At 35.1% G+C, this 13,266-nt stretch overlaps 1 protein-coding gene across 1 annotated transcript; it reads right to left on the reverse strand.

The window, feature by feature from the left end:
- Positions 1 to 5,436: 5,436 nt before the first annotated feature.
- Positions 5,437 to 11,660, reverse strand: LOC145140473 (uncharacterized). The gene is made up of 3 exons (XM_079073953.1): positions 11,208 to 11,660; positions 9,114 to 11,147; positions 5,437 to 9,030 (listed from the first exon to the last, which is right to left on the reverse strand). The coding sequence occupies exons 1-3, from the start codon at positions 11,658 to 11,660 to the stop codon at positions 5,437 to 5,439; spliced, it is 6,081 nt and encodes a 2,026-aa protein (XP_078930079.1).
- Positions 11,661 to 13,266: the final 1,606 nt, after the last annotated feature.

Raw genomic sequence — 13,266 nt, forward strand, 5'->3', positions numbered from 1 at the left:
ATATATTGAGCTGAAAATTTCCAAAATGCATCTTCATACAATTTGATAACAATGACAATTTGTGTTCTTATTTTTGATGTTGAACACCATGCCTAAAGGCTCAATAAATTATAGAGAAAACTTGGTTCTTGTGATTTATGTAAAGATTAGTGATGTTACTTTGACAATTTTTGCAACATGTTACAAAGACTTTTGAATCAAGATCTTTTTGTACCTATTAATACATGATATTAAGAGTTCAAAATAATTTTTGAATGATTTTTAGTGATGAATAAGTCCTTTGAACATGCAACACAAAACAAATGTTCATAAGGAAAGTGCTGTTTGAGCAAGAGTTTTGTAAAAATTGGTAAAAATCGAAATTTTGGAATTTTTCAGTGAGGTCAGATGGGTTTGAAAGCTAACTCAAAATATTATATTTCAGAAAAAGAATCACGAATTTTGGCTAAGAAATGAGTGAGATATGACAGTTTAAAGTCAGGTAAAGAAATCTGGCAGATTGCATGCATGATGATTGGTTAGAAAAGTGGGTTTTCATCATTTCCTTGAGTAAACCTTTTGAAGTATTTTAAATATATCATGATAACCTCATATTTTGGTCATGTTTCCAGAGATCAAAAGATTAAAACTTATCAAAATGTATACATGCATTTATGAAGAAAATTTTGTTTCTCAAAAACTCTTAACTTGAGTTTGATGTTTTAATCCTTAAAATCGATTTTTGTACTAAGATCATGAACATGCAACCTTGTTTATCATACATGCATGGTGTTAAAACACATCCATCATGTTCTAGAAACCATTTTAACAAAAAGAAAACAAGTTTGAAGAAGATGAAGAAGGAGAAAGTGTAAGAAAAGAGCAAAACTTGAAGGAAAAGTGAAGTAGAAATCGATTTTACCTTCAAGAATACCACAAGATGATGAAGATTTCGAGTTTGAGGAGTGTTCTTGGGTTTGTTTTCTGGAATATTTCTTGGTTCTTTAGAGGGAGGAAGAGAGATTGGAGTGGTGTTTGGAGAGAAAAAGTAGAGAGAAGGTAGAGAGAGTTTTCTAGAGAGAGAAAGAAGAGAGATGTGTGTGTTGGAGAATGAGAGTGTGAGAGAGAGATATGGGGAGAGAGGGATCCGATTTTAGGGGAGGAGAGGCTCCCTCTCTCTTGTTTCTTTTATAAAAATTCAAATCTTTTATAAAAATATCCAACTTTTTATAAAATGTGCACCTTAACCTAGTTTTTATGCATAAAACTCTTGATTTTTGGTTTATAAATTAAGGGTAAATGTTAATGAGTTAAATTTCATTTTCCTTGAATGCATTTTCATAATTTTAATTGTTATAAGATCATATTATAAGGTTCATGATTATTTTTATAGAATTTTTAAGGTCAAAGTTTATAAATGTGAGTTTTTAGGGCATTTAGGGTTTTTGAGAGTTTGTAAATCTTTGGATATCAAAATTACTTGAATTTTGAGACTTCAAACTATTTTAGAGTTTCATAACTCTTATTCAAATTAGAAATATTGTTTGTAATTTATTTTTAGCGGTTTATTGGCATTCTATGTAGTGATTCCGAGATTCAAACGAAATTGAGGAATCAAGTATACTAGTCCTACTCTTCAACTTTGACTTAAGTTTCTATGAGACTTTGACCTAATTTCTACTTCTAGGTCAAGTGCATGATGTGTGAATATGATTCATGAAATGGTGTTCGAGTCAAAGAATGACCCGAATATGGATAGTCTCTACAGTTAAGTAGTTATAGAATTCACATATCAATGTGAAATCTATGCACACTATCCATTGATTCTAATTGTTTCCAAGTTTCTAGTAGGTTATAACTTAGCTTCTAGTTACTAAGTCTAGTATGTGTAGTGCCTGTATGTGCAACTAAGTTTAGTCAAATCTAAAACCGACTCGAATTTTGACGACTGTCACATCTGATACCACTTATGATACGTGTATGGGCTGTTTTGTATTGAGATGGAATAATGTTTGAGACAAAAACAATAAAAGGATAGATTTGATAAACAAACTAGACCTATAGCTTGTAAATCTGAAGACAAACTAAGACCTATTAGCTTGAATTCGATCAACTCAAGGATCACGTCCAAAAGATGATAATTTGTGAACTATGACAATAATTCAAAGTGAACAAAAGGGTTCTTTGATTAAAATTCGTCTATTACTTTTTCCATGCATAAACTTGGCTTTATATGAAGCCTTTATTACAAATTTGGTGGTTACAAGCCAACCAACCAATTATTCATTAAAACTAGTAAATGAAAATTAAGGAAACTCTTGAAATAACACAAAAAAAAACGTCCAACACACTTGAGAATGAAAAAAAAACGTCTATGCTTCATTAAGGAGCCATAAGAAGCATTAAAGTGTAACCCTAATCCACCAAAGAGTGTCAAAAACGACTAGGAGGTTTTATGAAGCAAAGAGTAACGTTTTTTTAGCACTTATGAAGGCTTGAAAGTGTTTCCGTAGCCTTCATGCAACCTTAATTCAATTTGTGGGTTACCATGCAAAACCCAACCATTAAGCCCAAACCACCTTCTAGCCCACTAGTAATAACTATTCCATCACCTTTTGGGCTTTCATCATCCATGCATGGATCATCCCCTCCCCCTTTGAAAGGAATTGACCTCAGTTCATCAAGTCCATCATCATCAAGATAAGGTGAAAGATCTCCCATATTAAAGGTTGCATGCATTCCATGGTCTCCTCCCAAATCCAAATTGTAACCATTATCATTTTCAGAATTTGTCACTTCCACACATGTATCAGCAATACTCTTCTTTCTTCGGACCGCAAACCGAAGGATAGCAAACCGTTTATGGCCGAGAACCCTCGGACCACAAACGTGCGAGGCGGCAGTAAACCTCGCAACCTTATGCTCATCGGGCCGCAAACTCCTGTTCCCCGGTTTGTGTGCTGGACCGAAATCACTAAAATATCTAGATATTTATGCTAAAACCGCCACATTGCACACCTATATATATGTAAGGACCAAAAACACACTTCATTCTCTCATATTTCAACTGAAATATTTACCTTTTTCTCTCAAGATCTTCAAACCGAAAACTCCTCTCTCCTCTCAAGAACATGCGAAACCTCTCATTTCTCATGAATTCCATGCAAAAATCCATTGTATCTTCTTAGAATCTTGCAAAGTATCATCTTTTGTTCTTGATATCATTCATAAACACCTTCTAATCTCCTTATATTGGGCCGAAAACACTCACATCTTCTTGGTTTCACCAAGAACACCAAGAACACCGCTTGAATCATCAAGTGGCCGAAAACTCAAGGCTGACCGAAAACTCCAAACAACCTCACGAATTACTTCTAACACTCCTTTTGTAAGTGATTCTTACATCTAAGGCTATTCCATAACATATTTGTCACTTCTTTCGCTAATTATGTACACATATATTGTGTGATATGCTATTAGGACTCAGTTTTGTTACGGGATCTTACTTGTGGAATTAAAACTACCATTTCGGATCTTCACTAGAATACTCACATAAGGTGAGTTCATACATACCCCTGCATTTTTACTATTTTTCACTGTTTTAGGGGGGGGGGATACAAGTCTAACACAAGAATATTGTGTTTACAAATAATGATTTATATATATTTCTAAAATGACTTTAACTTACTGAAACTCTTTTAAATATTGTTAAACTCCATTAATTGTTTTATAAACTCTTTTTTAAACTTATATTTTACCAAAAATCATATATATATATATATATATATATATATATATATATATATATATATATATATATATATATATATGAATATAAAAATTACTTCAATTGGATTCATTACCCTTTGTAACATGCCGAGCAAAGGGGGTATTTTCATGAATAATTCATATCAAACAAAATACAAACATAAATTATAATAGGTATAATTTATGGAACTTCTATATTATTTTCACTAGTCAGTTATACAAAGTTTAACAGTATACTCTCGTACAAATACTTTACATTCAAGTATACTAGAAAAGGATCATACTATCAGTTCATTTATTTCAGAATAACTTTTCCTCATTATTGTACACGTAATTGTCAGTATGGCTTTTGTGAGACAAAGTTCACTCGCTTAATTATTTAAGCAATACTATTAAAGACTTGATAATTATAAACATTATCTCCCGACAGAGAGCGAGACAAATGTGTATAGATCTATACGGGATGGACAATCCCGCACTCAGATTGTTCGCTACAGTCAGGCTGTAATGTCTTTGAGTGACAAATGTCGTTACAGTTCTAACGCCTGTAAAGCGTTGTATCAGGCTTACTAGTCTTAGCATGGTTATAATAACTCACAAAAAGATATGAACAATACGATTAGTGTATGAATAATTAAACCAAAGAGTACAAATGCAACGTACTGGTTTTACAAACAATACGATTTAAAGTATGATATTACGACTTACAATTACAACTGGTGGAACCAGCCACACTCACAAATTACAGAGTCTTCAAAGAATACAATTACAACATACTAGTTTTTTTTTTTGAAAGAGCCAAAGCTCAGCAAACTTTATTAAAAAGAATAAAAGAATACAAAAACAAACGGAAATAAAATAGTCAAACAAAATACAAATCTAACCAACCTATCCATAACCAACTACCAAGCCACTTTTTAATAACGAGACTTAACCACCCAAAAACCCAAAAAACCTTATTATCCTTAAAGCTAGCCCAAAGACTTATTGAAAGTGGGAAAAAAGGTAACTTCACCCCCTTGCACCACCAAAATCCCCAAAGATCATTAATACTTAAGCAAGGGGTAAGGCCCTTAAAAAAACCCACAGTCCGAAGGCCAAGCTTTAAGAAAAAACCCAACAAAACCACAATACTCCCTACACAATACATAACATAGAACCAATAAAAGATACAATTATAACACTCATAATTGCAACTATAAAAAACCCCATCAATTTATCAATCCCGCATCTTCTGTCACTTCTCCTCTCATCAATCCTCCACTTAGTCTTCAACAGAAAAGACTCCATCTGCTTGCAAACATGATCCAAACCCGACCTTTGCAAAAAATTCCTGCATATCAAGCACAAGCCAAACCACAACAAACTAACACCAAAACTCCAAGAAATCAGAACAAGTTTCATACTAGACATGGCATCAATCACATGTCTAGGATTCTCCATTTGGATAATCTCAATAAAGATCATATCCAAACAGAAAATCCCATAGGTACAAGTCACATGATTTGAGAGCAAACTCTGAAACCAGTAACACAATCCGTCAATTCCTTTGTAAAGAAACTTATTCCAAAAATGCCCCCACCAATCCACAGCATTAAGATCACCAAAGTTAAACATCCTTTTATGCCAACCCCAAAACCAATAGCCACCAACCAACAAACTAAAAAACCAGAAAATAGCACCCATTATTTAAACTTTTTCCATTCCAGAAATACCCCAGGCCTTAAAAACTTTATCATTGACCATCTTATCCTTTTTCCTCAACCCCAACAGCATTAAATGTATTTCACTTTCAATACAAGCAATCAGCCCCTTATACGAATTTCTCCTGTTACTAAAAAGTCTAGAATTTCTCTCCTTCCAAATATGTGCAACACAACTAGCAAAAACACATTTATTAACCAGATTCTCACCAGAATTCCTTTTAAACAAACTGCACAGCTTCATAATCAATTCATTCCAATCATCCATAAAAAGATTAAGACCCATCTTATTACAAAAATACCTCCAAATAAGTTGAGAATAATCACATTTAAAGAAGAGATGAACATGTGAATCAGGAGTAACAGCACAAAAAGGACAAAGTAAGTTACCAGAAACTTCCCAACCTTTGACACGATCCTGGGTCTTCAATCTATTCAAAATAGCCATCCACAAAATAAACGAATTTCGAGGAATGCAATTACCATACCAAACAATATCATGCCAAGGAACTTGGTCTCCAAAATTATTTATATCACACCACACCTGTTTGCATGAAAATTGTTTACATATTCCTTTCTTATCTCTCCAACCTACAACATCCCTCAGATTAGGCTCAATACAAAACATGGGAGCATCCTTCAATCCAGGGAATATATTAACCCACTCAACCGGCCAAGTATAGCAATCATAGACTAGAACATCACTGACCAAGGAAGAATCACTAAACCCATTGCTAACCCAATCTCTTCTAGATATAATAGAACATAAAATACTAATTGGGTGCCACCAATCATGCCAGAGAGAAGTATTCATCCCGTTTCCCACACACGAAACAACATGGGGCCTAACAATTTTTCTCACCTCAAGGAACCTCTTCCAAGTCCAGCTCATACTCTTCTTCTGCAAAATATCCCAAAAATTCCTGTTTCCAATGTAATTGGATTTCACCCACTGAACCCACAGAGAATTTTTGCTATTAATCACATTCCACACATGTTTAGCTAACAAAGCATCATTCCATTTCCTTAAATTCTTCACTCCTAAACCACCATAAATTTTCGGCTTACAAATATCATTCCACTTGACTTTAGCTTTCCCTTTAACTACCTCACCATTCGCCCACAAGAAACTTCTACAAAGCTTTTCAATCTCTTTAATAGTAGCAATGGGAATTTTAAAAATCGAAGCCCAATACACATGAATAGATGTCAAAACAGAATTAATGAGCTGCAGCCTTCCAGCAAACGATAAAGCCTTGCTTTTCCAATTGAAAATTCTCATCTTAATCTTCTCAATAAGCTGTTTACAATCTCTATCAAATAATTTTGTAACACACATAGGAATTCCCAAATACTTAAAAGGAAATCTCCCAATATCAAAAGGAAGAATGCCCAAGATAATCCTTCTCATATTGGGTTTAACACAACTGAAGAAAATCTGGCTTTTTTCCATGCTCACCTTCAACCCTGAAACTTTTTTGAACTCATCAAGAGCATCCCTTATAACTCTAGCAGAATTCCCATTTCCATAAGAAAAAACTAACAAATCATCAGCAAAGCATAAATAAGTAATTTTAAGGGACATACACTTACTATGAAACTTAAAATTCCGGCCAGCTTCAATTTTCTTCAAAAGGATGATATTAAACACCTTCATAACTATAGTAAATAGGTAAGGAGATAGAGGATCACCCTGCCTAAGACCCCTCTTTCCTTCAAAATACCCATGATCTTCACCATTAAAGTTAAGCATGAACCAAGGAGTAGAAACACAAGCCATAATCCACTGAATCATTATTGTATGAAAACCAAACCCCTGCAGAATTCTACTAAGAAAATTCCAATCCACCGTATCATATGCCTTTTGAATATCAATCTTTATGGTGCATTTGGGAACTCCCCTCTTATTTTTATACCCCACCATCAGCTCCTGAGCAAGGAGAATATTATCCACAATAGATCTTCCAGGAATGAAAGCTGATTGATATTTGCTCACAATATCACCCAAACTATTTCTAATTCTGTTCACTATAATCTTACTAATACACTTATATAAAGTGTTACAGCAGGCTATAGGACGGAAATCAGAAACTTTCCTCGGGAACTCCACTTTAGGAACCAGCACTATTCTCGTAGCATTAATCCCCTTCAACAATTTACCAGTCCAAAAAAATTCCCTCACAGCTTTACACACCTCCGGCCCAACAATGTTCCAAGAACTTTTAAAAAATTTGGAGGAGTACCCATCAGGTCCAGGGGCACGATTTTCATCAATATCAAACATCGCCACTTTGATTTCTTCATCAGTCACCACTCTAATCATATTAGCAGCCACCCTACTATCCAATTTATTATGAAAGAAACCATCATTTAAACACGAAAACTCAGTAACATCTTTACAACCCAAAAACTTATTGAAATGAGTAACAAATTTATCCTTCATAGCCTTCCCACTAACCCATCTTCCATCTTCATCAATAACCATCAGAATACGATTTCTATTGCCCTTGCTCTTCACAACTCTATGAAAAAACTTTGTATTATTGTCCCCTTCCTGTAACCAATTTATCTTAGATCTCTGGAAAAGAAGCTTTTCTTCATCATTACAAGCAACATTAAAATCAAAAAGAATATTAATATGCTCCTCCCTAATCTTACAATCAAAAGGATTAAGATCAATTTCAGATTGTTTACTTTCCAACTCCTTTCTTAACATTTGGATTCTCTTCCCAGAACCCCTGTGCTTATTGCAAAGCTCCCTACAATGCTTTTTAAGAATCTTCAACTTTTGGCACACTTTGAACATAAAAAAACCTTCAATATTAGCATCCCAAACTTCCTTAACCAGGGGTAAGAACTCCACCTTTTCAGTGATAAAATTAGCAAACCTAAAAGAAGGTTTCCATCTCAATTTGCCAACAGGAACATTTAAAATAGCAGGACAATGATCCGACACCCTATAAGGTTTAAAAACAGCATGAGCTAAAGGATGATCCGAAACAAATTTCAAATTGGCCATCACCCTATCTAACTTCTTCAAAAGGCCCTTATTCCCAGCAGGAGTTTTATTCCAAGTAAACTGAAACCCAGAGGAATTCAGATCCTCAACTTCAATAAAGTTTATACAGTCAATAAAATCATCAACTCCTTTAGGCGTTTTGGAACAACCTTCAGAATATTCCGATGGTTTTAAAGCAACATTAAAATCACCTAATATTCCCCATGCTTCCTTCTTAACAACCAAACTATGTTTCTTCAAATTATCCCATAATAACCTTCTCTCAAGATAATTCGAAGCAGCATATATAAAAGACAAATACATGCTATAATTGGAATCACAGAATCTAACATAACAGTGAATAACTTGTCTAGACTGAGAAATCACCATCACATCAAAAAGTCTTGGATTCCATCCAACAATTATTCTAGTTCCAGCCTCACAGCTACTATTATTAGAAACCCAATCCCATTGACCAAAGGTCTTAACACAAATATTCTTAAGATTTAAGACCTTGAGATGAGACTCCACCACAGCACATATACCAAGGTTATTACTCCTAATAACATCAATAACCTCCTTCTACTTAATAGCTTTATTCAAGCCCCTGACATTCCATACCCCTATAGATATCATTGGGAAATAATAGAGTTTTTGGCATTTACCTCCTCAAATGCCTGAGAAATCCCATCTTTGCTTTTACTATTCCCCTGAACCATCATACTATTCTTCATTTTATTACTTTCATTCCCTACATTACCCTTCCCAACAAACTTAGAAGGATCCAACTTATTATTCATTATTCCAACAACATCAGAAGAATAATCAACACAATCACCTTCCTGATAACCATCAACTTTGCCTCCCTTAGCATCCTCTTCCATTATATCCATAACTTCCTCATCAATCCTTCCCAGGATTTCAAAACTATTTTTAATACTGCAACCATCACTAGAAACAGTCTTATTTTCTAGACTCTTGTTAACACCCACTTTTATGTTATCATCCTTTATAGCATTCCCCTGCATCTTATTCTCCATTTTCCCCTGATTACCAACCAAAGCCTCACCATTAACAAACTTCTCATATCTTCTATTCTTTTCTAAATTCCAATGACCCACCCCTTTATTATTCCAATTCCCATTCTGTCCCCTTCCATTACCACCTCTATTCCCATAATTGCCTCTGAAATTATTTCCCCTGTTAAAATTTCCATTCTTCCCACTATATCTTTGATTATACAATTGAGCATGACCCTCCTTAGATTTACTAGTACCTTCACCATCATTATTTCCTGCAACCTTCTTATAAACAACCTCCGTAAATCCATCATCATTAACCATTTCCTTCCCTTTATTTCTCTTATTGTTCCCATTATCCCCATTCTTTACCACTTTCTCTTCATTCAAAGCTGCCAAACAAACTTTATCCGTATGCCCATAAACCTTACAGTGATTACATCTAGAAGGCATCCAAGCATACTCCACATCAAAACTCTGAACCACAGCAGAATTAGTAACAAAATCCCAAGTAGAAACCTCAATTTTCCTCATCCATTCCTTATCAGCCGCCATTTCAACAAGAATTCGAGCATAAGCGTTTCTACCCTTGTGTTCCAAACACATCTCCTCAGTAAAAGAATCAAAAGCCATAGGCACCCCCAACTTACTCGCTATAATACACAAATTCTCTCCACTCCATACTTCCAAAGGTAAATCAAAGATTTTGATCCACACCGGAATTTTATCATGACTATTCTTGGTTAATTTCAGACCTGGTCTCCACCTTTGAAGAAATAATGGCATATTATTGAACATCAACCATGGGCTTCCCTCCAATATAGATAACATCCCCTGCTCATCACTAAATTTAAAGAAGAAAAACCCTTTACTGTTCATGAATATCTCTTCAAGACCCACATTCTTCCATAGCCTTCTAACCTCTTGCTGAATCACAGGAAACGCTAACTTCTTATCAATCATATACCCATATAAAGTATTAGTATATGGAATACTCGCTTTCTTTAAATTCTCAATCGGGATAATAACAGGTCCTTCTTCTTTGCCTTTTTCCCCTGGAATAAACTTGACATTAATCTTACCCTTATGTCTATTACCTTTTAACACACCTGCATAAGAGTTCAACAAGTTCCCCTGACTATCACCATCCACCTTTTTACAACTATTAGCATCACCCAAAATAGAAGGAAGCATATTAATACTATTAATAACAGTACCAGACTTCATCTTTAAACTAGGCTCTTTACTCATCTTAGTATTAACCTCCTCTTCCATCACAATTTCCTCATCTTCACTAGACTCATCCTCACTAGATTCATCTTCCCCATCCTCTTCAGAAGAACCATCATCTTCAGAATCATCTCCTTCCTCATTAACTTGCTTATTCAAATTTGACATATCGACATCCATTTCCTGATTCAACTTACTATCTAAATCCTTCCTATTAGGTATTTCCACCTTCAACTCATTAAGAAATTGAAAGCCAACTCCCGGAATAAATTCTTCATTACTGATAACCTTCTTATCACCATTAGATCTAGACTTCTTAACTTCATCATCAACCAACTCAGGGCATACAGGTTTATTGACATCAATCACAGCAATGTTAGGATTCACCCTAATCATTTCACTAGTAACACTCTTCAATTCCGAACTAGGGCTCAATAATTCATCATTCACCTTAGAACCATCCCAATTTTTCAACAAATTAGCAGTATTACCTCAAGGAATAGAGACAACTTGAACTCCAATAGTCTTCAGCTCACCAAAACCCCCATCCTTCAACCCCTTCATATTGCTATCATTTCCAGGAATTGAACTATTAGAATCCGACTCCCAGGCCGATACAGACTCCGAGTCATCTTCCGTTTCCTCCTCATTAGCTTCTTCAGTGTAGTATTCCTTTGCATCCATCGGTGATATCCCATCCACAATTTTCCGAGCTCTGTTCTTCACTCTGAAAGCTTTCCCCTCCATTTTCCATTCAACTTTTCCAATCCCCGAAGCAACAGCTCCAGAAGCACTTGGCTTACGACGAGCTTTATAAATCGTAGCTGAGGACTGATCAATGACCCCAGGGGGAACTAGATCTTTCACATGCACTTCAGTCCTAACGTACCGGACAGCAGCACTTTTATCCGGTGGCTTAACTTTCACTTCCTTCAATCGATCCGCTTTAGATGACGCACCCATTAGGACAACGGAAACAGAAGAGAAATTGCTTCAACGACTAAATGAAATTCATCGGAAAAGCAGCACCGATGAACCAAAAACTAGATCGCACCACCGATAGAGAGAATCAGGGGAAGAGAGAGAAAGTAGAGAGAGAAAGCGAAAAAGTTTAGCAGCATTGTTTAGCACTGTAATTACAACATTCCTTTTTATAAAAAGGAATGTTCTATGAATTGTTTATGTTTCTCTTTGTTATAACTAGTAATTACAACATACTAGTTATAACAAAGAGAAACATAAACAATTCATAGAACATTCCTTTTTATAGTTTTATTGTGAACTAAATTTATGTTACTCTATTTTATAGTACTACAACAATTACATAGAACGGTTTTATAGTTTTAAAACTACTTTTCAGTTATATTAGAAAATATTGGATTTTCTGGAACAATAAACATGATTACAATGTCAAGAAACAAACATCAAGCTTCTAAACATAGATACTTATGAACTCACCAAGTTAAATGTTGATACTTTGTTTTTCAAAATACTTGTATTCTCAACTAGTAGACAGGTACATTCCCAGGATTTTGAGAAGACAGAGCAGTATGGAGTCATGTTTTCTATCTTTTGCTATATATAACTTTTACTATGATGTATGTGTTGTGATACTTAACATGAAGTCATCCACCCCCGGACGTTTCTGTCGCTCCGGTTTGGGGGTGTGACATGGACAAACTATCAAGTAAATGATAATAGTGGCAATAACAAGACTACATCTTCTAACCCAATGGCAACAGAGGCCATTCTTGAGGTAACTAAGTTGTGTTTATTCTCACGAATCGTCACAGAGATACTCTTTCACATTCATGTTCCATAGCCAACGAATCAAGTGCACCTTGTTTGCAGTAGAGGATGTTTCATGCATTTTGAACAATGCTCATATCAAATTGTGGGTTTTCTCCATACTGGCAAGGATGCATACACATCCTTCACCATTAATAATTTTAGGACTCCAAGTGCTTAATGGTCTAGATGGTGCCCATCCTCTTGTGATTCATATGAGGTATTCAAACCACCAGGATGGTAGATATAATTTATTTTAATGGAGATTGACAAGGACTGCTAAAGGAAACGATCCGATTGGGATAGAGGTAGATCTATTGGCATAATCTGCACACTTCCTTCCCATTTGAGAAGATTACCGAATGGAAAATCTTGCCCGAATTTATGTAGATGAGATCGTAGTATGTTATGGAGTACCTATTTCCATTATTTTGGATAGAGAGTCTCCTTGTGTTGGTAGTCACTTCAAAAAGCCTCAGTACATGATTAAATATAAGTACTACCTACCATCCTCAGAGTTTTTTCAACAATTTGCATCAAGTATCAACAAAACAAGCCTAGGCTCTGATACCACTGAAGGGTTTTGAGCATTCTAACACTCCTAAGGTGTACATGCAACCCTAGAAACCTTGGATCTATGTTTTACTAAGATACATGCAAATTTGATTTTCCAAGGTTCTTAACCTAACTAGCATAACATGGGGAACTTTGAAACATAAAAGCTATTCCTTGAGAACCTTGTTAGCCTAGCACCTCAAGTGTGATGCCTCAAATGTTTCAC

The sequence above is a fragment of the Lactuca virosa genome, chromosome 9 (assembly GCF_052849685.1).
Source record: "Lactuca virosa cultivar CGN04683 chromosome 9, Lactuca_virosa_CGN04683_v6, whole genome shotgun sequence".
In the NCBI taxonomy this organism is placed as follows: Eukaryota; Viridiplantae; Streptophyta; class Magnoliopsida; order Asterales; family Asteraceae; genus Lactuca; species Lactuca virosa.

Bases quoted from the DNA above. Each gene is read 5' to 3' on its own strand.
- LOC145140473 (XM_079073953.1), bottom strand. From the start codon at position 11,660: ATGGGTGCGTCATCTAAAGCGGATCGATTGAAGGAAGTGAAAGTTAAG. The intron at 11,148-11,207 runs GTTGTCTCTATT...GATGGTTCTAAG, and splicing joins TGAAGACTATTGGAGTTCAA to GTGAATGATGAATTATTGAG. The intron at 9,031-9,113 runs GTAAATGCCAAA...GCTATTAAGTAG, and splicing joins TTTCTCAGGCATTTGAGGAG to AAGGAGGTTATTGATGTTAT.